At 43.0% G+C, this 27,188-nt stretch overlaps 2 protein-coding genes across 2 annotated transcripts in view; both read left to right on the top strand.

The window, feature by feature from the left end:
- The first annotated feature begins 1,572 nt into the window (after positions 1-1,572).
- Positions 1,573-27,188, top strand: part of LOC125444921 (vomeronasal type-2 receptor 26-like) — a 35,284-nt gene continuing 9,668 nt past the window's right edge. The window contains exon 1 of the mRNA XM_048517688.1: positions 1,573-1,651. The gene's annotated coding sequence lies outside the window, so the exon portion shown is untranslated. The remainder of the gene's footprint in view (positions 1,652-27,188) is intronic.
- LOC125444922 (vomeronasal type-2 receptor 26-like) lies at positions 3,995-9,938 on the top strand. The gene is made up of 5 exons (XM_048517690.1): positions 3,995-4,153; positions 5,000-5,854; positions 6,769-6,996; positions 8,270-8,396; positions 8,997-9,938. The coding sequence occupies exons 1-5, from the start codon at positions 4,010-4,012 to the stop codon at positions 9,896-9,898; spliced, it is 2,256 nt and encodes a 751-aa protein (XP_048373647.1). The 5' UTR covers positions 3,995-4,009; the 3' UTR covers positions 9,899-9,938.

Raw genomic sequence — 27,188 nt, forward strand, 5'->3', positions numbered from 1 at the left:
GAGACCTGATCTGAATAAGAAAGAGCAACTATTAAAGAGAATCAATTAAGGATTACACCTGTGTAGGAAGCCATCAAGACCAATGTACATGCCCAGCCATGCTAAGCCATGGACCCTCCGTCACTTGTGTTGCTCATACGTACACAACCCATGAATCTATTCCCAAAACACCTTACTCTTGTCATGACAGGGCGCTTGGGAATGTTCCTTATCTTTAGATGCCTCAAGATGATCACTAAAGGGCTTTGCCTGGCCTGTACTGACTCTCACTATTCATAAGCCTGCTGGATCAGACCAGAGTCCATCTAGTCCAGCTATCTGCTACTCGCAGTGGCCCACCAGGTGCCTTTGGGAGCTCACATGCAGGATGTGAAAACAATGGCCTTCTGCGGCTGTTGCTCCCGAGCACCTGGTCTGCTAAGGCATTTGCCATCTCAGATCAAGGAGGATCAAGATTGGTAGGATCAAGATTCTTACCACTCTTAGTTATCACCGAGACATAATCAATCCAGTTGAATTCTAATTGTATAAAAAACGCAAGGGCCTACTTAATCAGGGATGAGCTGAAAGCCAAACATTCATGTAAATGGTTAGCTGTAATAATTGTTGTAATTTGCTGTTGTGGATGTGTGCTGTTGTTTTGTTTTGTCTTTGCTGGCCTTTGGCGGTATTAAACTATCTATCTATCTATCTATCTATCTATCTATCTATCTATCTATCTATCTATCTATCTATCTATCTATCTATCTATCTATCTATCTATCTATCTAATTGCAAGAATGAACTAGTTCAGTCAGAATGTGGATCAAGCTAAAAAAAACACACACCTTTCTTGCCAATCCAGAGAATGGGATTGCCATTTTGGCAGTGCACTGCTAGGCACCCTCAGGGTTTGCAGGATGAGTAGAGACACTGCTGTCTTCAAAGCAGGGTTCCCTCAACCCCCCCCCCCCCCCATGGGTAGCTCCAGTAGCAGGTCCTTCACATCTATCCTTTCTTTTTACATCAAAGATCTGGCAATGTGGATTTTCTAATGTGTTTTTTTCTCTCTTGAAGAACTGAACTTTGCATCACTCGATGTTTCACTGTCCCAGCTGAGAACTTTTGCTGAAGTAAACCTAATTTCTTCTGAAATGTCACAGAGAGTTCATAATTCTAGGTTGTGAGTCATCATGACCTCTGCAATTACCCAACATTGCTACTTTCTACAATTCTCGGGGGAGATCCAGATCATGAAAGCAACATGAACGATCCTGTTAATATTTGTGCTGAACTGGAGGTAGTCTGGGCTTCGGGCACTTTTCACTGGGTGGCCCCGCCATTGCAGCAGAAAAATCAGGGGCCATTGAAGGGACCTTTTGATGCTAAGAGACATTTCCCTAACCATGTGGGTTCAGGTGAACCACTGCACAGGAGAAAGGTTAACAAGCAAGATAGGGCTACTCTTGTATTTTGTGCTAATGCACCTTCCCTGGGTGGTGTGTGATGTTCCTGCTGTTCAATGCACCGTCCTTGACCCTCTCCCAATACTGCACAAGTATCACCAGTCAGGAGGTTTCATCATAGGTGGAATTATTTCTCAAATCTACATCTCTTCTGATCAGTTCACATTCCAGACTCATCCTTCCCAGGCAGAAGTTGGTGAACGCTTGTAAGTAGTCGGGTCTCAGGGTGAAATGAGTGCTGCTCGTGGAGTTCTGTCGTTCTTCCAAAGGGCTGCTCCTGATCCTTTTTGCGCTCCTCAGCAACCTCTGTTGCTGCTGAGAGCAGCAGTGGCGTAGGAGGTTAAGAGCTCGTGTATCTAATCTGGAGGAACCGGGTTTGATTCCCAGCTCTGCCACCTGAGCTGTGGAGGCTTATCTGGGGAATTCAGATTAGCCTGTACACTCCCACACACGCCAGCTGGGTGACCTGGGGCTAGTCACAGCTTCTCGGAGCTCTCTCAGCCCCACCCACCTGACAGGGTGTTTGTTGTGAGGGGGGAAGGGCAAGGAGATTGTAAGCCCCTTTGAATCTCCTACAGGAGAGAAAGGGGGGGATATAAATCCAAACTCCTCCTCCTCCTCCTCCTCCTCCTCCTCCTCCTCTTCTTCTTCTTCTTCTTCTTCTTCTTCTTCTTCTTCTTCTTCTTCTTCTTCTGTGTCAATGTACAGATTTATTTCATTTCGCTTTATGTATCTTCATTCTGTTTTATTTCAGTGGTTCCTAGCCTGAGAGCCAGAGATACTCCAAATTATTGTAGATTTTATTACAGGGACCCTGGGAATCCATATGTGTGCTAAGCTCTGGTATTTTCATGTGTTACTTATGCATTTCTCTATCAACAGATACTAGTATTAGTACCTAGTATAACGTGGTAGTGGGGAATCTATGGAATGTTTGGATGTTAAAAAGAGGCCCTCATTCTCAAAATGTTTCTGAACTAGACTCTTAGTTCTTAGACAAACCGAAAATGTGTATTCGGAGCCAATTCTTTCATTAATAAAAAATTGTTTCCTTAGAATCAAAGTGAAATCTACTCGCACTACAGAGGAAAATGTTTTTTTCATTTATTTCAGAATTGTTGAGTGTACTGTTTCTTTCTTTCTTTTTTCTATTGTAATACAGTTTTACTACTCCTTCAAAGCATATCCCCTTCTAAACTGAAGGCAAGGGAGACGGTTCAGTGGAGGCGAACCTTTGGCATATCAGCATGGATCACAATTCCCACTGGGCCCCTGATGGGAATTGTAGTCCATAACATCTGGAGTGCCAAAGGTTCGCCACCACGGCTAGCCATTTCGAATTTCCTCTTGCAGAACAGAGTTGGGGAGTTTTGAAATGAGTGGGGGAGAGACCTTTTCCTTCCCCCACTTGAAGCTACAGGGATCTATTTTTGAAGAAAATTGAGCTGTGTAGGAAAGGTCGCTCACACAGACTCCATCAGATCCTGAAAAAAAGTTTGTCTTGGTTAGACGGAAGTACTCTTGCGTGAATTCTTGCGTGAATTCAGAGAGAGTTTTTATGAGGTTTCTCATGTTTAATATATTGTTGTCTTTTTTAACAATTGAGTCTATTCCAAAAATGTTACATGATACACATCTAAAAGGAGCAGCAGTGGCATAGGAGGTTAAGAGCTCGTTTATCTAATCTGGAGGAACCGGGTTTGATTCCCAGCTCTGCTGCCTGAGCTGTGGAGGCTTATCTGGGGAATTCAGATTAGCCTGTACACACCCACACACGCCAGCTGGGTGACCTTGGGCTAGTCACAGCTTTTCGGGGCTCTCTCAGCCCCACCTACCTCACAGGGTGTTTGTTGTGAGGGGGGAAGGGCAAGGAGATTGTAAGCCCCTTTGAGTCTCCTGCAGGAGAGAAAGGGGGGATATAAATCCGAACTCTTCTTCTTCTATTAGAAGGATATAGAAAGGTTTAAATTAAAAATACAATAGGGAAATTTTCAGATTAGCCAAATGGATTATACACAACAGGAGATGAACATGACATATTTCCCCAAGGAAAAGTGACCCTCACTGAATTAAGCAAATCAACTGAGGGGCAGTTTGCATTATGGAATGGCAGGATAAGCCTCAGTATGAATCCAGGGTCTCTCTACAACTAATATGCCGAATGGGAATTGAAAATCCATGGAACGAAAGCAAACCAGACAAACGAACAAAAATGAGTATTTGTATCACACTGACAGCTGGCAGGGGGTAAAGAACTGGGTTTGCAAGAATCAAAATTATGGATATTTGCTGGTGAAATTCCTGGGTTGCCTAGATAGGTAAAATATATTCTAAATACAAAGTCCCTGGCAGACACACATTAAACAGAAATGTAGCCAATGACACCAGTTGTGTCATATGATAACTGTGTTTGCAGTGTTGTGACTCAGAATTATCAGCATATTCTGGCTTTGGTATTTGCCGTTCAGGAGATCAATGAAAACCCCCAGCTGTTTCCCAACATCAGCCTTGGCTTCAACATCTACAACAGCTATTGCAGTGCAAGCAGGACCTATCAGGCATCCATGGACCTTCTTTCCACACAGGGGAAATTTATCCCCAACTACAGGTATACCACTCAGAGTCATCCATCAGCTGTCATTGGGGGACCTAGTGCCCCTTTTTGTCACCACATGGCAACCATTCTGAGCACCTACAAGATTCCACAGGTAACATTTGTGCTGAAAGCGTGGTCTGATATTTCCCATTCTTTCTGATTTTTGATAGGGTGTTATCATTTACAGGTACAAAGAACTAAAACAAAAATAGAGGAATGGCTAACTTGTAATTTAAAAGACTATTTATGTCCTAGAAAAGTTAGGACGATGGAACAAAATATCCCATCAGATCCATGGAAAGTATTGCCTGCTTTGACTGGAAGCAAGTTTCTGGGGTCACGGGTGTAGTTTTTCCCATTATATTTCAACACTTCATTAGAAGTCTAGACCCCATTGATTGGTCCGGGAATGGGAGCTGTGCATGAACAGCTGATGATCCAATACTGAACTGAGGGTCCATCCAAACATGTCTCTATTCTATCAGCCCCCTTAATTTAAAGGGCATCACTTTTAGTAGGGACATTCTAGTAGGGAAACCATAGAAGCTCAGTGTGACCATGGATGAAGGGGGAGATGCCTCCAATCTTGGCATATGTTCAAATCTTCTGACTCTCTATGGAGGTACGAGTGATGACTCTTTGGCTGAACCTCTACCTGGCTAACAAAAAGAAGAAGAATTCACAGCCATTATATTATCCATTTTTTGGCCTAATGAAATCCTAGTCCCTACACAGGTCCATCAAAAACTCCCACTGTCCATCATTTCCAGGTGAACAACAATATGAATTCTTCAAAAATGTCAGAAATGGGAATCTCAGTATCAAGGCAAGATTGAGGGACAAAGCCAGCTACATCCAACTCAGAGAAGGGCCCACATGGTTCAGTTTGGGAATTCTCCCCCCGACCTCCTTTTCCTTATTTTTTGAAACGATTCCGTGCATCTTCTTCTGTTTTTAGGTTACGTATGCTTCTACTCCATTTAAGAATGACCAAAGTCAACCTGCTTCCTTTCACCACATGTTTCCAAGTGGGGCTCATCAATATATGGGGATTCTCCTTTTACTGCTGCATTTCAGTTGGACGTGGATTGGAGTGATTTATACACCTGATCCCAATGGAGAGAGTTTTGTACAGGATGTGCTCCCCATGTTCTCCAAGAAAAACATCTGCTTTGACTTCATTGAAAGATTACCCATCATGACATTTTCCACTGAGATTGAAGATGTGATATCAGAAGGAAGCAAAGTATTTAAGGTTGCCATGAACAGCTCAGCCAATGCGTTACTTGTCCATGGTGAAACTTCAACCATGGCAGTTATGAGGACATTACTGCACGCTTTAGCATTTGAGAATATAGCTGTGAACACAAAAGTCTGGATTATGACTGCCGAGATGGAGTTCGCATCATTTACCATTCAAAGAATTGCTAGCATAGACTTCCTCCACGGTGCAATGTCTCTCGCAGTTCCTTCCAAGAAATCATTGGGATTCCAGAAATTTATTCAGAAGAGAAAACCTTTCATGGAAAATGAGGATGGCTTCATCCAGGACTTCTGGGAAAATGCATTTGCCTGTTCTTTTCCAGATCCCGTGGAGGACAAGAATGGTGGGCCAATCTGTACTGGGAGGGAGAAACTGGAGAGTCTTCCCAATACAGTTTTTGAAATGAGCATGACTGGCCACAGCAACAGTGTGTATGATGCTGTCTATGCTATCGCGTATGCCTTACAGGCCATGCAGTTGCAAAGTGTCAAGCACTCAGCAATGCAGGATACAGAAAGACAGAAGTTTCTGCACCAAAGGCCATTGCAGGTAACCTCCACAAACGTCATCTTACATGTGGGTGCATCGTATGGTGGACAGCACACAAAGATGTCTCTCACAGAAACCTGAGTTGCACATCTTGAGTTTGTCAGCCAGTTCTCTTGGGCTAATGGGTAGACGAAGAGAGTACTAATAATGGTTAGAGAAAGGCAGATGCTTCTGAATCAAAAGCCATTTCAGTTGATTCTGAGTAGTCTATTGGTAGAAACCTCATGTTATATGTACATGCATAAGTATGCTCTAGACAGAAGAGTAAGATAGCTTTTGACCAACACTGGTGTTATCATGATGGTGTTCTACATCTGCCTTAGCATCTACTTCATGTACAGCAGATACATGGATCTTCCTTTCAGTGATTAGTCTGGCCAATTACAAGGACTATAATCCACTGGTACCAATCATGTTATTTTATATGCATGTTGATTGGCATGTATTTTAGTTTAATGTTCAGATATTCTGGGGATAAAGGTCAAGAAAAAAACACACATGTTGCTATGGAGACTTATTTGGCTTTCTTTGGATTTTCTGAAAAAATTACAATTTATTAAAACAAAATCCAAAAAAATATTAAACGCTTTTTGAAGCCCATTCCCAATTGTACAAAGGGAATCATACTGTTTGTTATGTGTCAGCCATTTGCTCATCATGTACATAAGAACATAAGAACATAAGAACAAGCCAGCTGGATCAGACCAGAGTCCATCTAGTCCAGCACTCTGCTACTCGCAGTGGCCCACCAGGTGCCTTTGGGAGCTCACAGGCAGGGTGTGAAAGCAATGGCCTTAAGAACATAAGAACGAGCCTGTCTTGAGCTCTTGCTTCTCATTAAGACAATGCAGACATAGTTGCATATGCCAACCAATTGCTAAAGTCTATCACTTCTGTACCTGCTCCTCTTTTAGCTCCATTTCTTTCTGAGAGGCGTCTCCTTTAACAACAGTGCTGAGGAAAGGATCGCCTTCAATCAAAATGGAGAGTTAATAGCTGGATTTGATATTATAAACTGGGTCACATTCCCAAACCAGTCCTTCCTTCGAGTCAAAGTTGGGCAGGTAGACCCTGGAGCACCCATGCACAAAGTGCTCTCCATCCACGAAGAAGCCATCACGTGGCCCAGCAGGTTCAACCAGGTAGGGTCAAAGAACATGTCAAGAAGTATGGTCCATTATTGATACCCTGGAGTCGATCTCTTCCAGTTAGAGTTGCCAGTTTGGTTTCTCTCTCTCTCTCGGAATCCCCCTATCACCATGCTAAAACCCACATTGATTTGGAAGAATTACAAAAATATTTTGAAGCCACTTCTGGGTTTAGCCAGAATAGATGACCCAGCACTGAATATTGCTACACCCCATATATTTGCTCCAGCAGGAATGAAGATCAGCCACAAGGGGAAGGAACCATGAACAATTGTGGCAATGGGGTGTGGTAAAGCTAACTGCCGCAAAGTGACTGGGAGTTTCAGACATCTTGTGAAGAAGAAGAAGAAAAGGAGTTTGGATTTATAGAAGAAGAAGAAGAGTTCGGATTTATATCCCCCCTTTCTCTCCTGCAGGAGACTCAAAGGGGCTTACAATCTCCTTGCCCTTCCCCCCTCACAACAAACACCCTGTGAGGTAGGTGGGGCTGAGAGAGCCCCGAAAAGCTGTGACTAGCCCAAGGTCACCCAGCTGGCGTGTGTGGGTGTGTACAGGCTAATTTGAATTTCCAGATAAGCCTCCACAGCTCAGGCGGCAGAGCTGGGAATCAAACCCGGTTCCTCCAGATTAGATACATGAGTTCTTAACCTCCTACGCCACTGCTGCTCCCACTTATAGCCTCACTTCTCTCCTGTAAGGAGACTCCCATGGTCTTACAAACTCCTTTCCCTTCCTCTCTCCAGAACAGACACCTTGTGAGGTAGGGGTGAGTGTAAGAGAGTTCCAAAGTACTATGACCAGCCCAAGTTCACCCGACAGGAGTGTAGGAATGGGGAAACAATTCTGGTACACCAGATAAGTCTCTGCCACTCTTGAGGTGTGGGGAATAAAACCTAGTTCTCCACATCGGAAGACAAGTGCTCTTAACCACAAAAACATGAGGGCTGAACACAACAGGTTTGAGATTCCCTATCATTAGGATTTAATCTTCCCCAAACTAACACGTCAACTAAATACATTTAGATCTCCCAAAACGGAGGGCTACAAATGAAGGCATAAGGAATGCGTAAATGTTGCTCTAGATTAGTATGGATTTGGGTAAAATAGTCCAAGAACGCTTGATGTTGTGAATTTCCAAACAGCGATAAATGTATCATTTATAAACCTCCATTATGCTTTGGCAGAAAGAGAACACTTGGCTACAGAGTTATTAATCCCATAGTATGTTTTTGAATGCTTCAATATTCTTGTCTTTCCCTTACGACAGATGCGACCCCTTTCCGTATGTAATAAACCATGCCTCTTGGGTCATAGTAGGACACAGAAGGAAGGGGAGCCATTTTGCTGTTACGATTGCGTTCCATGTCCAAAAGGGAGGATTTCAAACCAGACAGGTCAGAGAGGTTCTCTACACTTTATAATCTTCATGGACTATGTTAAGTGTAATCGGGATTGTGAATATGACAGCAAACAGACACACCTTTCTGTAATGTGACAACTCTTATTCACTTTTCTGCCAATAGAATGGTAGCTGATAAGACGATGAAGATCTTCATACCCGTTAAGTGTGTGCACAGTTGTGTACATAACCGGCATTGATGGAGATGAGGACATATAATTCAGCATACCCATAAAAGTCTTTGATCGGAGTGGTGGCAGCTAGCTTTTGATACTCAGGGATAGCAGACCACCTTCTGTCATTTCTCTCCGGCAGCTTCAGCACACAATTGAGATGACTTTCTGCAAATGCAAACAAATGAGTAGAGTTCAAAGTCATCTCCCCATTTCAAACTCTCTGTCCTCATTCAGGTCTGAGGGTTGCTGATTGCTTGCACTATCAGTTATTTATATATTGAACAGACTATTTAACAAGATTCGAAACAATCAATGAAACCATAATAATGAACCCCAACCTCAAAATGGTGGTGCAAGCGTAAAATATAAGCAGTATGCAGAAAGCTGTCCTGTGCACCAACCAACATTTTCTTTTTCAGACATGGATTACTGTTTCCAGTGTCTTGAAGATCGCTATCCTAACAGTGACCAAGATTCATGCCTTCCCAAAGTCGTCACCTACCTGTCCTATGAAGAACCTTTAGGCATCAGCTTGGCTATTTTTGGTCTCTCCTTTGCTTTCATCACAGCTTTGGTCCTTGGTACCTTCCTGAAGCACCAGGACACTCCCATTGTCAAGGCCAACAACAGGAGCCTCTCCTACGTTCTCCTCGCCTCTCTCGTCATGTGCTTCCTGTGTGCTCTGCTCTTCCTGGGCAAACCAGGGAAAGGGACGTGCCTCATCCGTCAAGCTGGCTTTGCCGTCACTTTCTCAGTGGCTGTTTCATGCGTGTTGGCCAAAACCATCACTGTGATTCTAGCTTTCATGGCTACCAAGCCAGGGTCCAGCATGAGGAAGTGGGTGGGGAGAAGGCTGGCCAGCTCCATAGTAATTTCCTGTTCCCTTTCCCAAGCCACTCTCTGTACTGTGTGGCTTGCCACCTTTCCTCCCTTCCCGGATTTTGACATGCACTCAGTACCCAAAGAAATCATTCTGGAGTGTAACGAAGGGTCGGTGGCCATGTTTTACTGTGTCCTGGCCTTCATGGGCCTCCTGGCACTGGTGAGCTTCACGGTGGCTTTCCTAGCCAGGAAGTTACCCGATAGTTTCCACGAAACCAAATCCATCACCTTCAGCATGCTGGTCTTCTGCAGTGTGTGGATGACCTTTGTTCCCACCTACTTGAGCACCAAGGGGAAGTCCATGGTGGCCGTGGAGGTCTTCTCCATCTTGGCCTCCAGTGCTGGCTTACTGGGATGTATCTTCTTCCCCAAATGCTACATCATTATGTTGAGACCTGATCTGAATAAGAAAGAGCAGCTATTAAAGAGAGTCAACTAAGGATCATACCTGTGTTTTCTAGTGTAGGAACCGGTCAAGACCAACGTGCATGCAAGCGGTACTAAGCCATGAACCCGCTGGCCCTTATGCTGCTCACAGTTATACTGCCCATGAATCCATTCCCATGAATCCATTCCCTACTCCATTCAAGATGGGGTGCTTGAGGATGTTCCTTACCTTTAGTAACCTCAGGATGGTCACTAAAGAGCTTTGCCTGACCTGTACTAACTCCCACTATTCTTACCACTTTTAGTTATCACCGAGCCCATATCAATCCAGTTGAATTCTAATTACAGGAAATAGGGTTGGAGATTCGAGTAAACCGAATCTCAGATTCGGTCCGAATCTGGCCAATTCGGACAAATTCGGGTCACATGGAACCCGAATGTTTGAAGTCCAAATCTGGGCCGATCCGAATGCCTGGAATTCGGATCGGCACCCTGCATATTCGGGCTTTGGCCCCACTAAATAAAAAGCACTGCAGGCTTCCCCTTCTCCCTCCCCCTCCCTCCCAGTCCAAAAAAAAGACTCAACAACGCACCAGGCTTCTCCGTCCCCCTCCCTCCCAGTCCAGCAAAAAAAAGATTTAAAAAGACTCACCCCCGCTGCAGCTGCCACGAACACACACACACACACACACACACACACACACACACACACGAGGCTTCCCCGTCCTCCTTCCTCCCAGTTCAGCAAAAAAAAGTTTTAAAAAGACTCACCCCCGCTGCTGCTGCCACGAATATAACATACACACACACACACACACACAACCGAGGCTTCCCCGTCCTCCTTCCTCCCAGTTCAGTAAAAAAAAGTTTTAAAAAGACTCACCCCTGCTGCTGCTGCCACGAATATAACACACACACACACACACACACACACACACACAAACGAGGCTTCCCCGTCCTCCTTCCTCCCAGTCCAGCAAAAAACAGAAAAAGAAAAAGAAAGACTCAAACTCGCTGCTGCACGGGGCTTGGGAAATGTAAACAAAACTTTTCCAAAGCCCACGTGCACCAGCTGAGAGAAAAGGAGTGAATTTGCCAGTTTTTTAAACATTTACAAGCCTCATGAAGCAACTGGGGGGGGGGGGGATTTGCCAATCCATCCCTCTCAGCCTACTCACAAGGATTGTAAAAGTTTTTTTTAAAAAAAACCCTGCAAATCCACCTATCTCTCAGCTGGTGCACTGGGGCTTTGGAAGAGTTTTGTTTACATTTTCCAACCCCCCTGCATCAGCTGAGAAAAAAGGGGAGGATTTGCATTGGGTTTTTAAAAAACTTTTACAAGCCTTAAAGCTCAAGCCACATGTCTGACCAAAACAATCACTCAGCACATGCTCCCTGGCGCACCAGTGGCGCAAAAACGTACCTAAAAAACAGGGATGTTCAAGGATCCACAGGATTTTTGCACTAAGTTACCACAAAACCACCAACACATCACAGCTCCAGCCCTTAGCCACATGTCTGACCAAAACAATCACTCAGCACATGCTCCCTGGCGCACCAGTGGTGCAAAAACCTACCTAAATAACAGGGATGTTCAAGGATCCACAGGATTTTTGCACTAAGTTACCACAAAACCACCAACACATCACAGCTCCAGCCCTTAGCCACATGTCTGACCAAAATAATCACTCACCACATGCTCCCTGGCGCACCAGTGGTGCAAAAACCTACCTAAATAACAGGGATGTTCAAGGATCCACAGGATTTTTGCACTAAGTTACCACAAAACCACCAACACATCACAGCTCCAGCCCTTAGCCACATGTCTGACCAAAATAATCACTCACCACATGCTCCCTGGCGCACCAATGGTGCAAAAACCTACCTAAAAACAGAGATGTTCAAGGATCCTCAGGATTTCGCCACTAAGTCACCCCAAAACCACCACCACTTTATAGCAAAAGACCTTAGACATATGTATGCACAAAACAATCATGGATCCCATGCTCCGTGGAACTGCAGTGGCACAAAAACATGGTTAAAAAGCATGGATCCGCATGGATCCACATGATTTTTGCGGTAACTAACCCCTAAAACACAATTACATCACAGCGCAAGGCCTTAGACACATGTTTGAATGCAACAATCACTCCTCCCATGCTCCATGGCACTGCAGTGGCCCAAAAATCTGCTTGAAATTTCTGAGGGTACCTGCAGGGGGTGCATTTTTAGACATATCGGCACCAAAATTTCAGGATATCATCAGGAGACTGTCCTGATGATATCTCCCAAGTTTGGTGCAGTTTGGTTAAGGGGGGCCAAAGTTATGGACCCTCAAAAACTGCACCAAACTTGGGAGATATCATCAGGACAGTCTCTTGATGATACCCTGAAATTGTGGTGTCACTAGCTTTAAAAATGCTGGTTTGTGTGTTTCACCACTCACTCACTCCAGCAGGCTTCATGTGCAGGAACGGTGAAACACGCAAACCAGAATTTTAAGCTAGTAGCACCAAAATTTCAGGGTATCATCAGGAGACTATTCTTATGACACCACCCAAGTTTGGTGCAGTTTGGTTCATGGGGGCCAAAGTTATGGACTCCCAAAGGGGTGGCCCATCCCCCATTGTTTCCAGTGGGAGCTAATAGAAGATAGGGGCTACCTCTTTGAGAGTTCATAACTTTGGCCCCCATGAACCAAACTTCACCAAACTTGGTGAGTGTCATCAGGACGGTCTTCTGATGATACCCTGAAATTATGATGCTGATATGTCTACAAATGTGCCCCCTGCAGGCACCCTTAGAAATTTCCCCAAGATTCTTTGTTCTGCAGTGACTTAGCTGCATTGCTGTCAATGTGGAATTTCTGTTGGAGGGCTGTGGGGTGCACATGTCTGAATGTACAGTCACAAAACTTTCAGGGTATCTTCAGAAGAGTCTCTGGATGACACTATCCAGGTTTGGGGAACTTTGCTTCAGGGGGTTTAAGTCTATGGGAACCAAAAAGGGTAGGGCTCATCTCCCACTGCCCCCTGAAGCAAAGTTCCCCAAACCTGGATGGTGTCATCCAGAGATCCTTCTGAAGATACCATGGAAGTTTTGTGGCTGTACATTCAGACATGTGCACCCCACAGCCCTCCAACAGAAATTCCACATTGACAGCAATGCAGCTTAGTCACTGCAGAACCAAGAATCTTGGGGAAATTTCTGGGGGTGCCTGCAGGGGGTGCATTTTTAGACATATCGGCACCAAAATTTCAGGGTATCATCTGGGGACTGTCCTGATGACATCCCCCAAGTTTGGTGCAGTTTGGTTCATAGGGGCCAAAGTTATGGACTTTCAAAGAGGTAGCTACCATCTCCTTAGCTGCCATTGGAAACAATGGGGGATAGGGGCACCCTTTTGGGGGGTCAATAACTTTGCACCCCCTGAACCAAACTTCACCAAACTTGGAGAGAATCATAAGGACTGTCTCCAGATGATACCCTGAAAGTTTGGTGCCGCTAGCTTTAAAAATGCGCCCCCTGTAGGCCAAAACGTGTAAAACACCCAAAAATTACAAAAAAATTAAAACGGACCCAAATTTTTCGGATTTACCCGAATTTTCGGGCATATCCGAATCGGCTATGAGTCGGATTCGGGCATACAGATCATTTTATGCCCCAAAACAACCCAAATCCGAATTTTACCGAATTTTTTGGGTATCGACCAACCCTAGGAATGAACCATCTTCGTCAGAATGTGGATCAATCTTAAAGTAAAACCGTTCTTACCAATGCAGAGAATGGGATCACATTTTGGCACTGCACTGGTAGACACCCCAAGGGTTGGCAGGATGAGTAGAGATACTGTTGTCTTAAAAGTAGGGTTCCTCCAATGCCCCCTAACTGACCTTTGAACTGAACTTTGTATCAATTGATGCTTCATTGCCCCAGCTGAGGACATTTGCTGAAGTAAACATGATTTCTTCTGAAATGTCACAGAGTTCATAATTCTAGGTTTTGAATCATGACCTCTACAATTATCCAACATTGCAACTTTCTACAATTCTCTGGGGAGATCCAGACCATGAGAGCAACACGAATGATCCTATTAATATTCGTACTGAAACTGGATGCAGTCTGGCCTTTGGTGCTTTTCATGTCCTGTTATTGCAGAAGAGAAGTCTGGGGCCTTTTGTGGGGTCTTTTGATGCTGAGATACGTTTCCCTAACAAGGTGGTATGAGATGGACTGCTGCCCAGGAGGACGGTTATCAAGCAAGATAGGGCTATTCCTGTGTTTTGTGTCCCTGCGCCTTGTGTGGGTGTTGTGCGATATTCCTGTTGTTCAATGCGCCATCCTTGATCCTCTCCCAATACAGCACAAGTATCACCGGTCAGGGGGTTTCATCATAGGTGGCATTATTTCTCAAATCTACATCACTTCCGATCAGTTAACATTCAAGACTAATCCTTCCCAGGCAGAAGTTGGTGAACGCTTGTAAGTAGTTGGGTTTTAGGGTGAAATGAGTGTCGCTCGTGGAAGCCTGACGTTCTTCCTAAGGGCTGCTCCTCATCCTTTTTGTGCTCCACAGCACCTTCTGTGTCAATGTGCAGATTTATTTCATTTCAATTTACGTATCTTTAGTCTGTATTATTTCAGTGGTTCCCAGCATGGGAGGCAGAGATACTCCAGGATACAGTAGACCTAACTGCAAGGCCCCTGGGAATCCATGTGTGCTCTAAGCATTGGTATTTTGATGTTTGCTTCATGCATTTCCAAATCAACAGATGCTATTATTAGTATCTAGCACAATGCAGGGTTGGGGAGTCCATTGAATGTTTTGAGGTTAAAAAGGGGCCCTCATTCTCCAAATGTTTTGTAACTGGATTTTTAGTTCTTAGACTGTGCAAAAATGTGTATTAAGAGCCAATTCTTTCATCAATTAAAATTGTTTCCATAGTATCAAAGTGAAATCTAATTGCACTTTGGAGGAAAACATTGTTTCTACTGATTTCAGTATTTTTGAGAGTATTCTTTCTTTCTTTCTTTCTTTCTTTCTTTCTTTCTTTCTTTCTTTCATTAGTATTAGTATCTAGTGCATGGTGGGGAGCTCCATGGAATGGTTTGATATTAAAAGAGACTTTCTTTATTCTCAAACGTTTTGGCACTAAACTTTAGTTCTGAAACCAAAATGTATTAAGAGCAAATTTTCATTAATTAAAAAATGTTTCCTTAATATCGAAATGAAATCTACTTGCACAAAAGAGGAAAATGTTTCTACTGAATTCAGAATATTTGAGTGTACTCTTGCTTGCTTGCTTGCTTGCTTGCTTGCTTGCTTGCTTGCTTGCTTGCTTGCTTCCTTCCTTTCTTCCTTCCTTCCTTCCTTCCTTCCTTCCTTCCTTCCTTCAAAGTATGTCCCCTCCTAAATTTCAGGTAGAGAGAAGTAGGGCTTTGTAGTCTATAGCCAATTCAACATCTCTCTTGAAGACCTGGGTTGAGGAGCTTTGAAATGAAAGCATGTCTCCCTCCCATCCTTAAAGCCAGAGGGATCTATTTTTAGAGAAAACTGAGCTGTGTAGGGAAAGTAGCTCACAAGACTCCCTCAGACCCTGCAAACTGTTTGCCTAGCTTGGGTGGAGGTACTCTTAGAAACTCAGGGATTATTCTTGTGTGAACTTAGATTGAGTTTTTATAAGACTTCTTATGTTTAATATATTGTTCTGTGTAAATGATTGAGACTATTCCAAAAATGTAACATAATATACGTCTATTAAAAGGAAATAGTAGTTTAAATTAAAAATAAAATAGTAAAATTGTCAGATTACCCAAATGGATTATACACAATGGACTATATTCTCTCTTTCTCACAATACTAGAACCAGGGGGCATTCATTGAAAATGCTGGGGGGAAGAATTAGGACTAATAAAAAGGAAAACACTTCTTCAATGAACGTGCGGTGATTGGGGTTTGGAATATGCTGCCACAGGAGGTGGTGATGGCCACTCACCTGGATAGCTTTAAAAAGGGCTTGGACAGATTTATGGAGGAGAAGTCGATTTATGGCTACCAATCTTGATCCTCTTTGATCTGAGATTGCAAATGCCTTAGCAGACCAGGTGCTTGGGAGCACCAGCAGCAGCAGAAGGCCATTGCTTTCACCTCCTGCATGTGAGCTCCCAAAGGCACCTGGTGGGCCACTGCGAGTAGCAGAGAGCTGGACTAGATGGACTCTGGTCTGATCCAGCTGGTTTGTTCTTATGTTCGTATGTTCTTAGGAGAGGAATATGCCATATTTTCTCAAGGAAAAGTGACCCTCACTGAATTAATCAAATCAGCTAGGCGCACTTGCTTTATGGAGTGACAATATAAACCTCAGTATGTATCCAGGATCTTTCCACATTTAATATGCAGAACGGGAAATCCCAAAATGAAAGCAAACCAAACAAACAAAAATGAATATTTGTATCTCACTGACAGCTGGCAGGTGGTAAAGAACTGGATTTGCGGGAATCAAAATTCTGGATATTGACCAGCGAAATTCGTAGGTTGCCTAGACAAGTAAAAAAAATCAATACAAAGTTCCTGGCAGACATGCATTAAACAGAAATGTAGCCAACGACACCTGTTGTGTCATACAATCTCAGTTTCACAACTTTAACTGTGTTTGCAGTGTTGTGACTCAGAATTATCAGCATATTCTGGCTCTGGTATTTGCCGTTCAGGAGATCAATGAAAATTCGCAGCTCTTTCCCAACATCAGCCCTTGGCTTCAACATCTACAAATAGCCATATTTCATAGTGCAAGCAGGACCTACCAGGCATCCATGGAACTCCTTTCCACACAGGGCAGATTCATCCCCAATTACAAGTGTACCACTCAGAGTCATCCATCAGCTGTCATTGGGGGACCTAGTGTCCCTTTTTGTTACCACATGGCAACCATTCTGAGCACCTACAAGATCCCACAGGTAACATTTGTGCTGAAAGCGTGATCTGATATTTCCCATTCTTTTCAAAATTTGGATATGGTGTTATGGTTGACAGGTACAAAGAATCGTAACAGAAATAGAGGAATGACCTGCTTGTAATTTAAAGGGCAATTTCTCTTAGAAAAGTTGTGACTATGGAACAATATATCCCATCAGATCCTTGGAAAGAACTGGCTGACTGGTAGCAAATTTCTGGGGTCTAAGATGGAGTTTTTCCACATAATGTGTCACCATTAATTAGAAGTCTGGACATCATTGATTGGTTAGAAGAAGAAGAAGACTTTATTTACAGTCAATGACCAAATATATTGCAAATCTCCAATTTAGTAAAAATATGTACAACAAAACAAGAAGGCAGATCTCTCTCCCATATTCCAGCACTATCCATCTATATATCATTATACATTGTAAACACACCAAACAGCATAAAAATACTAGACAAAACAAAAGTATCTAAGGGGGATGCCATATTCAGATCATTTTTTTCTTTTTCATAATGAATAGACAGAATTTTCCATTCAGTATTACTCTTCTTATCTTGTAATAGTTTTTCACAACAAACTTTATCAGAACAGTATGTCATCTTGTGTAGTAAATGTGACAGGCATTTTTTCCTTGCCTCCTCATAAAGGGGACACTTTAATAACATATGATCTACAGTTTCTACAGAGTTCAGAAAGCAAGAACATAACCTTGCAGCATAAGGTAAGAACATAAGAACATAAGAACTAGCCTGTTGGATCAGACCAAAGTCCATCTAGTCCAGCTCTCTGCTACTCGCAGTGGCCCACCAGGTGCCATTGGGAGCTCACATGCAAGATGTGAAAGCAATGGCCTTATGTTCTTTTCATATTTTGATGGCCTTAGGTATCTTTTGATATTTCCCTTCTAAGACAGCAGAAGGTAAATGTGCACTTCTTGCAAGAGTAAAAGCTCTTAGATCTTTTGTTATCCAGATAAGCAATGTTGGTGAGCAGTGATATATTTCTGTGTATAGTATAGAGGAAAATCTGAATATCTTGCCAGATATATCACCACTTCATTAGAATGGCATTAGATGCCATTGATTGGTTAGGGAATGGGAGCTTTGCATGCAAAGCTGATTCTCCGATATTGTAGCGAGGGTCCATCCAAACATGTCTCTAATCAATCAGCCCCCTTCATTTAAAGAGCATCTCTTTTAGTGTTGCAGATGACATTGTAGTAGGAAAACTGCAGAGGCTCAGGGTGACCCAGGATTAAGTGGGAGATGCCTCTGATCTCTTCCCTTGGTTTATGTTCAAATCTTCTGACTCTGTATGGAGGTACAAGTGGTCACTCACTGGTTGAGCATCTACCTGGCTAACGAAATTCCAAGTCATTATATCATCCATTCTTTGGCATAATGAAATTCCAGTCCCTGCCCAGGTACATCAAAAACTCCCGCCATCCATCATTTTCAGGTGAACAATAACATGAATTCTTCATAAATGCTCAGTGAAATCACAAATGGAAATCTCAGTAGAAAAATGTGTCAAGGTACAATTGAGGGCCAAAGTTGATTGCATCCAATGCAGAACTGGGGTACACCTGGGACAGTTTGGGAATTCTCCCTCCTATCTTGCCGTACCGTTTGTTTTAGAAAAGATTCCTGGCATCCGCTTCTGTTTTTAGGTTACATATGCTGCTACTCCATTTCAGAATGACCAAAGCCAATTTCTTCTAAAATGGTCAGTGATGACACAAATATGACTCTCTTTTTTAAAATATTTTTTATTAATTTTGCATAATAAAATAGTTACAAATTCCACTTTTCCTAGTACAACTTAACCATACAGATTTCTTCTATAATAATTGTGGTACAGTCATAGATGAATCAGAACTAGAGTTTAGATAGACCTAACTAAAGATATAGTGAGAATGTATACATCCCAATCACCCCCCAAAAAGGAAAAAGAAAGAAGGAGAAAAAAGAGGAAAGAAGAAATAAAGAGAAAGGAAAAAATAAAGAAAATTTATATATATATGAAGTAAGAAAGGGGAAAATATATATATATGGGACCTCCCCTTAGCCTTGTTTCTGTTAACTAATTACATAACTCGTATTTCTTGGAGTCTTATTTACATTAAACCAGTTACAAATTATCCTCTATACTTATTTCATTAAACTCTTATTTTCTTTAAATCAACACTGTAGATAAGTATTTATATTCTTGTATTCGTCTCTTGATTGTTGTTTCTTCAGACACAAATATGACTCTCAATAAGCAATCGTATGAACATAAGATTGAGGGGCAGCGCTGGCTGCATCCAATTCAGAACTGGGTTACACCTGTGACAGTTTGGGAATTCTCCCCCCTACCTTCTTTACTGCTTCTTTCAGAAAAGATTCCTTGCATGTTCCTCTCTTTTTAGGTTACATATGCTGCTACTCCATTTAAGAATGACCCAAGCCAACCTGCTTCCTTCCATCACATGTTTCCAAATGGGGCTCATCAATATATGGGGGTTGTCCATTTATTGCTGCATTTCAGTTGGACGTGGATCGGAGTGATTTATGCGGCTGATTCCAACAGTGAGAGTTTTGTCCATGATGTGCTTCCCACGTTCTCCAAGAAAAACATCTGTTTCGACTTCATTCAAAAATAATTTCTGCCTTTTAACATCTAAATGAGATTGATATGATATCAGAGGAATGTAACATTTTCATTTATTATGACCAGCCTACTAATAATGTTACTTGTCCACGAAATAACCATTGCAGTTATGAGGACATTACTGCATTTCTTAGCGTTTGAGAATGAACCTATGAAGACCAAAGTCTGGATTATGACTGCCGAGATGGAGTTCACCTCATTCTTCTTTCAAAGAGATTGGAACGTAGGCTTCATCCACGGTGCAATTTTCATCGCAGTTCCTTCCAAAAGATCACTGGGATTCCAGAAATTCATTCAGATGAGAAAACCTTCCATGGAAAATGAGGATGGCTTCATCCGGGACTTCTGGGAAAATGCATTTGCCTGTTCTTTTCCCGATCCCGTGGAGGACAAGAAAGGTGGGCCAATCTGTACTGGGAGGGAGAAATTGGAGAGTCTTCCCAAGACAGTGTTTGAAATGAGCATGACTGGCCACAGCAACAGTGTGTATGATGCTGTCTATGCTATCGCGTATGCCTTACAGGCCATGCATTTGCAAAGAGTCAGGCACTCAGCAATGCAGGATACAGAAAGACAGAAGCTTCTGCATCAAGAGCCATTGCAGGTAACATTCTGAGAACAGTGGAGGCGGTTCTCCAGATGCTATGGACTGTATATCAGCCCTTCCAGCATGGCCAATTGGCCATGCTGGAAGGGGCTGATGGGAATTGTAGTCCATAACATCTGGAGTGCCAAAGGTTCACCACCACAGGAGTAGAACAAGGTCAGAAACCTCATCATACATATGGGTACATCGTATCCTTGACAGCACACAAAGACATCTCTCACAGAAACCTGATTTGCACCGCCTGAGCTTGAGTTTGGCCGTCAGTTCCCTTGGGCTGATGGGTAAATGAAGAAAGTACTAATGATGGTTGGAGAAAAACAGATGCTTCTGAATTCAAAAGCTATTTCAGTGAATCCTGAGAAGTCTATCGGTAGAAATCTCATGTTATGTGCATAAGCATGCTCTAGACAGAACAGTAAGTTGTGTCTCCACCCACACGGATGTTAACCATGAATATGTACTAGGGTCTACTTTATGTACAGCAGATATGAGGAACATACTGTCAGTGATCAGTTTGGCCAAGCACAAGGGCTAAAATTCCCTGCTATCAATCACGTATTTTTATATGCATGTGTTTTAGCCTGAATAAAGATGTATTTAATTAAATTAATTAAACGAGAAATGCTTTGCAACGGGCATGGAAAGCATGTCACAAGAGAAAAACACAAAGGAGACAATACACAAACCAATGTCCATAGATTAAAATGAAACTATGTCATACCCAAGAATAACAGAAAATTGTCCAATCTTTTCAAGGTAATTTCTAGGGAGTCTTTGTGGCGGTCTGGAAAAGACTTTTTGATGGTAGAGGCACCAAATCTGCATTATCTTGGCCGTTAACCCTCCTTAAAAGAACCCCAAAGCTTGGTAAAGGTTTGGTCAGGAGTCCAGTTTTATGAGTTCCCATTTTTCCCTAACTGGAAACAACTGAGAATACTTGGGGGTTTTGTAAGCTTTGTAAGCTTAGAAAATTGTGTGGCCTAACCTAGTTTTTACAAAACATGGATGCTCACGAAAGAACAGTCACCAAAAAACAATTGGCAAATCAAAACCCAACCTATATAGCCAGGAACCAAAAAAAAAATCTGAGAAAAGCAGCAGGAAAAAGATAATCCCAATTTCTATTAAATTATCATACTTTTAAGCATTTAATGTCATTTTTAAACATTTTTTTAATCACTGTGCAATTGAGACATGTTATCTATATATTTCATTTTAATTATTCCTTCTGATTTTCTCAACCTTTTTTGGTTCCTGGCTAGAAGAAGAAAAGAGTTTGGATTTATATCCCCCCTTTCTCTCCTGCAGGAGACTCAAAGGCGCTTACAATCTCCTTGCCCTTCCCCCCTCACAACAAACACCCTGTGAGGTAGGTGGGGCTGAGAGAGCTCCCAGAAGCTGTGACTAGCCCAAGGTCACCCAGCTGGTGTGTGGAATGTGTACACAATCTGGACTCCCAGAGATAAGCCTCCACAGCTCAGGCAGCAGAGCTGGGAATCAAACCCGGTTCCTCCAGATTAGATACACACGAAGCTCTATCTCCTCTACTACCTCGCTGCTCTCTAGTAAGGAGAGTCACCAGCGGCTGCTAGATTGGTGCTTCTACCCGAAACAAAGATATTGCTGCTTCTACCCTAAAACAGTCCCTTGGGGATTTAGCGGTCTATCAAATGTAATAAATAATAATAATAACTAATAATAAACATAAGCTCCACAGAGCTCCCCAAATATTCCCTATTGAAATATAATGGGCTCCAACATTTTTAGATATTTGGGAAAAAAAATCCAGCAATAAATATCGTATTGCTATAGGGATTTAGATTTTCTGGGGGTAAAATGAGAGTGTTGTTTATTAAACCCAAATAAAAAAAAATACTAAAACCTTTTTGGTACTCAACCCTAATTCCACAAAGGGATTCATACTATTTCCTATGTATTAGACATTTGCTAATCATGTACATAAAGGGTACGATTTCCTTCCTCCTTCCACTTTGGTTTTCATGTTAATTTTCATCCAAATCTTAGTGAAAGAGCGTTTCTCGGCTTGAGCTCTTTTTTCTTTTATAAGACAACACAGGCACAGTTGTGTATGCCCACCGTTTGCTAAAGTCTATCACTTCTGTACGTGTTCCTTGCCTAGCTCCACTTCTTTCTGAGAGGAGTGTCCTTTAACAACAGTGCTGAGGAAAAGATAGCCTTCAATCAAAATGGAGAGTTAATAGCTGGATTTGATATCATCAATTGGGTCACATTTTCAAACCAGTCCTTCCTTCGAGTCAAAGTTGGGCAGATAGACCCTGGAGCTCCCTCACACAAAGTGCTCTCCATCCACGAAGAAGCCATCACGTGGCCCAGCGGGTTCAACCAGGTAGGGTCAAAGAACATGTCAAGAAGTATGGTCCATAATTGGTAGTCTGGAATAGATCTCTTCCAACTAGACTTGCCAGTCTGGCTTCTCCCTCCAGTTGTCGTAAAAACTGGGAATGGGGCAGAGCAATGGAGCTTTGCTCTAGGAATCCCCCTATCTCCATGGCAAAATCCATATAGATGCAACGTCCATTTCCACCAAAGTAGATTTAGATCTCCCAAAACTGCTGAACCCTAATAAAAAGAAAAAGGATGTGTACATATTGCTCTTGATAAGTATGGTTTGGGTAAAGGACTCCAAGAATTGCACGTGTTACGAATTTCCAGAGCCCTTAGGGGATGGGGTGGTCTACAAATATAATAATAAAATAAATAAATAAATAAATAAAATACTAAGTGTACAGTAGAAATGGCTCTATTATGCACTGACAGAAAGAGAACATAAGAACATAAGAACTAGCCTGCTGGATCAGACCAGAGTCCATCTAGTCCAGCATTCTGCTACTCGCAGTGGCCCACCAGGTGCCTTTGGGAACTCACATGCAGGAGGTGAAAGCAATGGCCTTCTGCTGCTGCTGCTGCTCCCGAGCACCTGGTCTGCTAAGGCCTTTGCAATCTCAGATCAAGGAGGATCAAGATTGGTAGCCGAACACTTGGCATTCAGGTATTAATGCCTGAAAGTAATACCTGAACACTTGGCATTCAGGTATTAATCATACAGCATGTTTTTGAATGCTACACCATTCTTGTCATTCCTTTATTACAGACGCGACCTCTTTCTGTATGTAATCAACCATGCCTCTTAGGTCACAGAAGGACAAAGAAGGAAGGGAAGCCATTTTGCTGCTATGATTGTGATTCATGTCCTGAAGGGAAGATTTCAAACCAGACAGGTCAGATGTTCTCTACACTTTATAAAGTTCATGGAATATTTGGGTGCTGTGTGGTTTCAGGGCTGTATGGCCGTGTTCTAGCAGCATTCTCTCCTGACGTTTCGCCTGCATCTGTGGCTGGCATCTTCAGAGGATCATGTGGTGTTTTGAAAGTCCTTTTGGCTGCAAGAAATGATGGGATAGTACCTGTGTCTCTGCAGCGTAGAAGAAAGGTTAAAGAACACAGGCGTGCTTCCCTGGAGCCGTAGTTTTTTCCACTCGCGGTGTGTCTTGGAAACAATTTCTCCCCGAGATGTTCAATGTATTGTCGGGCTGGGCTTTCAATGGGCCTGAATCACTTGGGTGCTGTACTTCCGGCTGTATGGTTGCACTTAGCAGCATTCTCTCCTGACGTTTCGCCTGCATCTGTGGCTGGCATCTGTGGCTGGCATACAGCCCGAAACCGCCACAGCACCCAAGGACCCGCCGCGGAAAGCTCTCTCGACAATTCATGGACTATGTTAAGTGTAATCAGGATCGTGAATATGACAGCAAACAGACACACCTTTCTGTAATGTGACCACTCTTATTCACTTTTCTGCTAATGCTCTGATAGCTGATAAGAGGACGAAGTTCTTCAAGCCCCTGAATTGTGTGCACAGTTGTGTAGAACTCTGGCATTGATAAAGATGAGGAACGTAATTCAGCATACCCATAAAAACCGTTGATAGGAGTGGTGGAACCTAGCTTTCGTTATTCAGGGATCGATGGCCTTCTCTCATTTCTCTTCGGCAGGTTCAGTGCCCGGTTTCAAATGAACTGCTGCAAATATAAAAAAATAAGAACATAAGAACTTAAGAACTAGCCTGTTGGATCAGACCAGAGTCCATCTAGTCCAGCCTTCCTTGCTACTGCAGGCTCCATCAGGTGCCTTTTTTGGGAGCTCACGGCAGGATGTGAAAGCAAGGGCCTTCTGCTGCTGCTGCTCCCGAGCACCTGGTCTGCTAAGACAAATGAGTAGAGTGCGCACTCATCTCTTCCATTTTAAACTCTCTGTCCTCATTCAGGACTATGGGTTGCTGATTGCTTGCCATTACACTTTGTTAGTTATGTATTGACTGGAATATTTCATTCAATTTCCGTTTGCAAAAAAGATTCGCGGTGCCAATAAAACCATAATAATGAACACCAATCTTAAAACAGTGACACAAAAATAAAGCAAAAGTAGGGATACGGAATCTATCCCAAGAGTAACAAACATTTTCTTTTTTTTCAGACATGGATTTCATTGCTTCAGTGTCCTGAAGATCGCATCTCTAGTAGGCGACCAAGATCTGCCTCCCAAAGATGTCACCTACCTGTCCTATGAAGAACCTGTAGGCATCAGCTTGGCTATTTTTGGTCTCTCCTTTGCTTTCATCACAACATTGATCTTGGGTACCTTTGTGAAATACCAGGACACTCCCATTGTAAAGGCCAACAACAGGAGTTTCTCCACGCTCTCCTTGTTCCTCTCACATGTGCTTCCTGTGTGCTCTTGCTCTTTCCTCTGCAAACCAGGGAAAGGAACGGCTCCGTCTGTCAAGTTGGTTTTGCTGCCACTTTCATGGTTGTTTCTATGTGTGTTGGCTAAAACCATCACTGTGATTCTAGCTTTCATGGCTACTTCAAGCCAGGGTCCAGCATGAGGAAGTGGTGGGGAGAAGGCTGGCCAGCTCCATAGTAATCTCCTGTTCCCTTTCCCAAGCCACTCTGTGTACTGTGTGGTTTGTCACCTTCCTCCCTTCCTTCTGGATTTTTGACATGCACTCAGTACCTAAAGAAATCATTCTGGAGTGTAACGAAGGGTCGGTGGCCATGTTTTACCAGGTCCTGGCCTTCATGGGCCTCCCTATAATTGGTGAGTTTTCACTTGTGGCTTTCTCTAGCCAGGAAGTTACCCGATAGTTTCCACGAAACTGAATCCATCAATCTTTTCATGGCATGCTATGCAAAGAATCCTTTTGTGTTCACTGAGCAAGTGCAGTCCCATGGTGTCTTCCACCTGGTCCTGTTTTGTCATGAATATCTTCTTCCCAAATGCCATCACAGGCTGGAGGGCACCTGACTCCAATGCTGGCAGAGAACTGAAACAAAGGAGGAATTCCCAAGGAGGAATCACATGAGGATGGAGGCCCTAGGCTCTCACCGGGAGTAAATGGGAGTTTACCCACAGAATGCAGTGCATCATGCCATCCTCCTGTCACTTGCTGTCTCCACTATTCTAGGGAATCTTAGGTCTCAAAAATCCCTGCCTGCAGTGCCTAGATGGGGCTAGGTCTGCTTCATTCTGGACAGACTCCTGATGATCACTTGAGGCCCTGCCTCATTCTGCACCACCCATGTCTTGGCCCCACCTCATCTTAACTCCCATGAGGTCGTGTCCTCCAACAACCCACCAGTCACATGATCAAGCTCAGCCCACACTAAGACCTCCTATTTTGGCACACAGGACCCTGGGAGCATTGGGTTTGAGAAGAGGGTGAGACAGGATTTGTCTTCTCCAGTGCTGTGTCTCCACCATTTCCTATCCCTCCCAGGCTCACATCTGGGTTTTCATCCTTATATTCTCAAGTTTGCTTCCTAAAATTATATTCTGTTCTCCCAGCTTGAACCTGAACCTGTACTCTAGACGCTGTCCCAGCCATCATTTTGAAACAAGGCCATCTCTGGAACGTCTACAGAGGGGAGTTCACACCAGCTTCAACCCAAATTCCCAGCCCAACCCACTGATTGCACTTCACCATTCCTCTGTATCCAGAGAGTCACCTAGATCCAACAATATTCTCTTATCAAACCATTTCTGTGCCCGTCCCCTGACACTTTTTTTCACTGCGTGGTTGAGTTATTGCAGCAGAAAAGTCAGGGGCCTTTGAAGGGGCCTTTTGATTCCCAGAGACATTTCCCTAAAAATGTGGGATCAGGCAGACAGCTGCCCAGGAGGAAGGTTAACAAGCAAGATTCGTCTACTCTTGTATGTTGTGTTAATGTGCCTTCCATGGGTAGTGTGTGATGTTCCTGCAGTTCAATGCACCGTCCTGGACCCTCTCCCAATACAGCACAAGTATCACCAGTCAGGGGATTTCATCATAGGTGGCATTATTTCTCAAATCTATATCTCTTCCGATCAGTTAACATTCCGGACTCATCCATCCCAGGCAGAAGCTGGTGCGCCCTTGTAAGTAGTTGGGTTTCAGGGTGAAATGAGTGCTGCTCGTGGAGGTCTGTCGTTTTTTCTAAGGGCTGCCCCTCATCCTTTTTGCGCTCCTCAGCAACCTCTGTGTCAATGTGCAGATTTATTTCATTTCACTTCATGTATCTTCATTCTGCTTTATTTCAGTGGCTCCTAGCCTGAGAGCCAGAGATGCTCCAAATTATAGTAGATTTTATTGCAAGGATGCTGGGAATCCATATGTGTGCTAAGCTCTGGTATTTTCATGTGTTACTTATGCATTTCTCTATCAACAGATACTATCATTAGTATCTAGTACAATGTGTGGGTGAGGAGTCCATGGAATGTTTTGATGTTAAAAAGGTGTACTGATTCTGAAAATACTTTGGAACTTCACTTTTATTTCTAAGAAAAACCAAAAATGTGTATTAGGAGCCCATTCTCTCATCAATAAAACATTGTTTCCTTAGTATCAAAGTGAAATCTGCTTGCACTACAGAGGTTTATACTGATTTCAGAATTTTTGAGTATCCTCTTTCTTTCTTTCTTTCTTTCTTTCTTTCTTTCTTTCTTTCTTTCTTTCTTTCTTTCTTTCTTTCTTTCTTTCTTTCTTTCTTTCTTTCTGATATTTCTTTCTTTCTGATATTATGCATTACTTATATCATAAAGGT

This window comes from Sphaerodactylus townsendi, linkage group LG15, assembly GCF_021028975.2.
Source record: "Sphaerodactylus townsendi isolate TG3544 linkage group LG15, MPM_Stown_v2.3, whole genome shotgun sequence".
Lineage (NCBI taxonomy): Eukaryota > Metazoa > Chordata > Lepidosauria > Squamata > Sphaerodactylidae > Sphaerodactylus > Sphaerodactylus townsendi.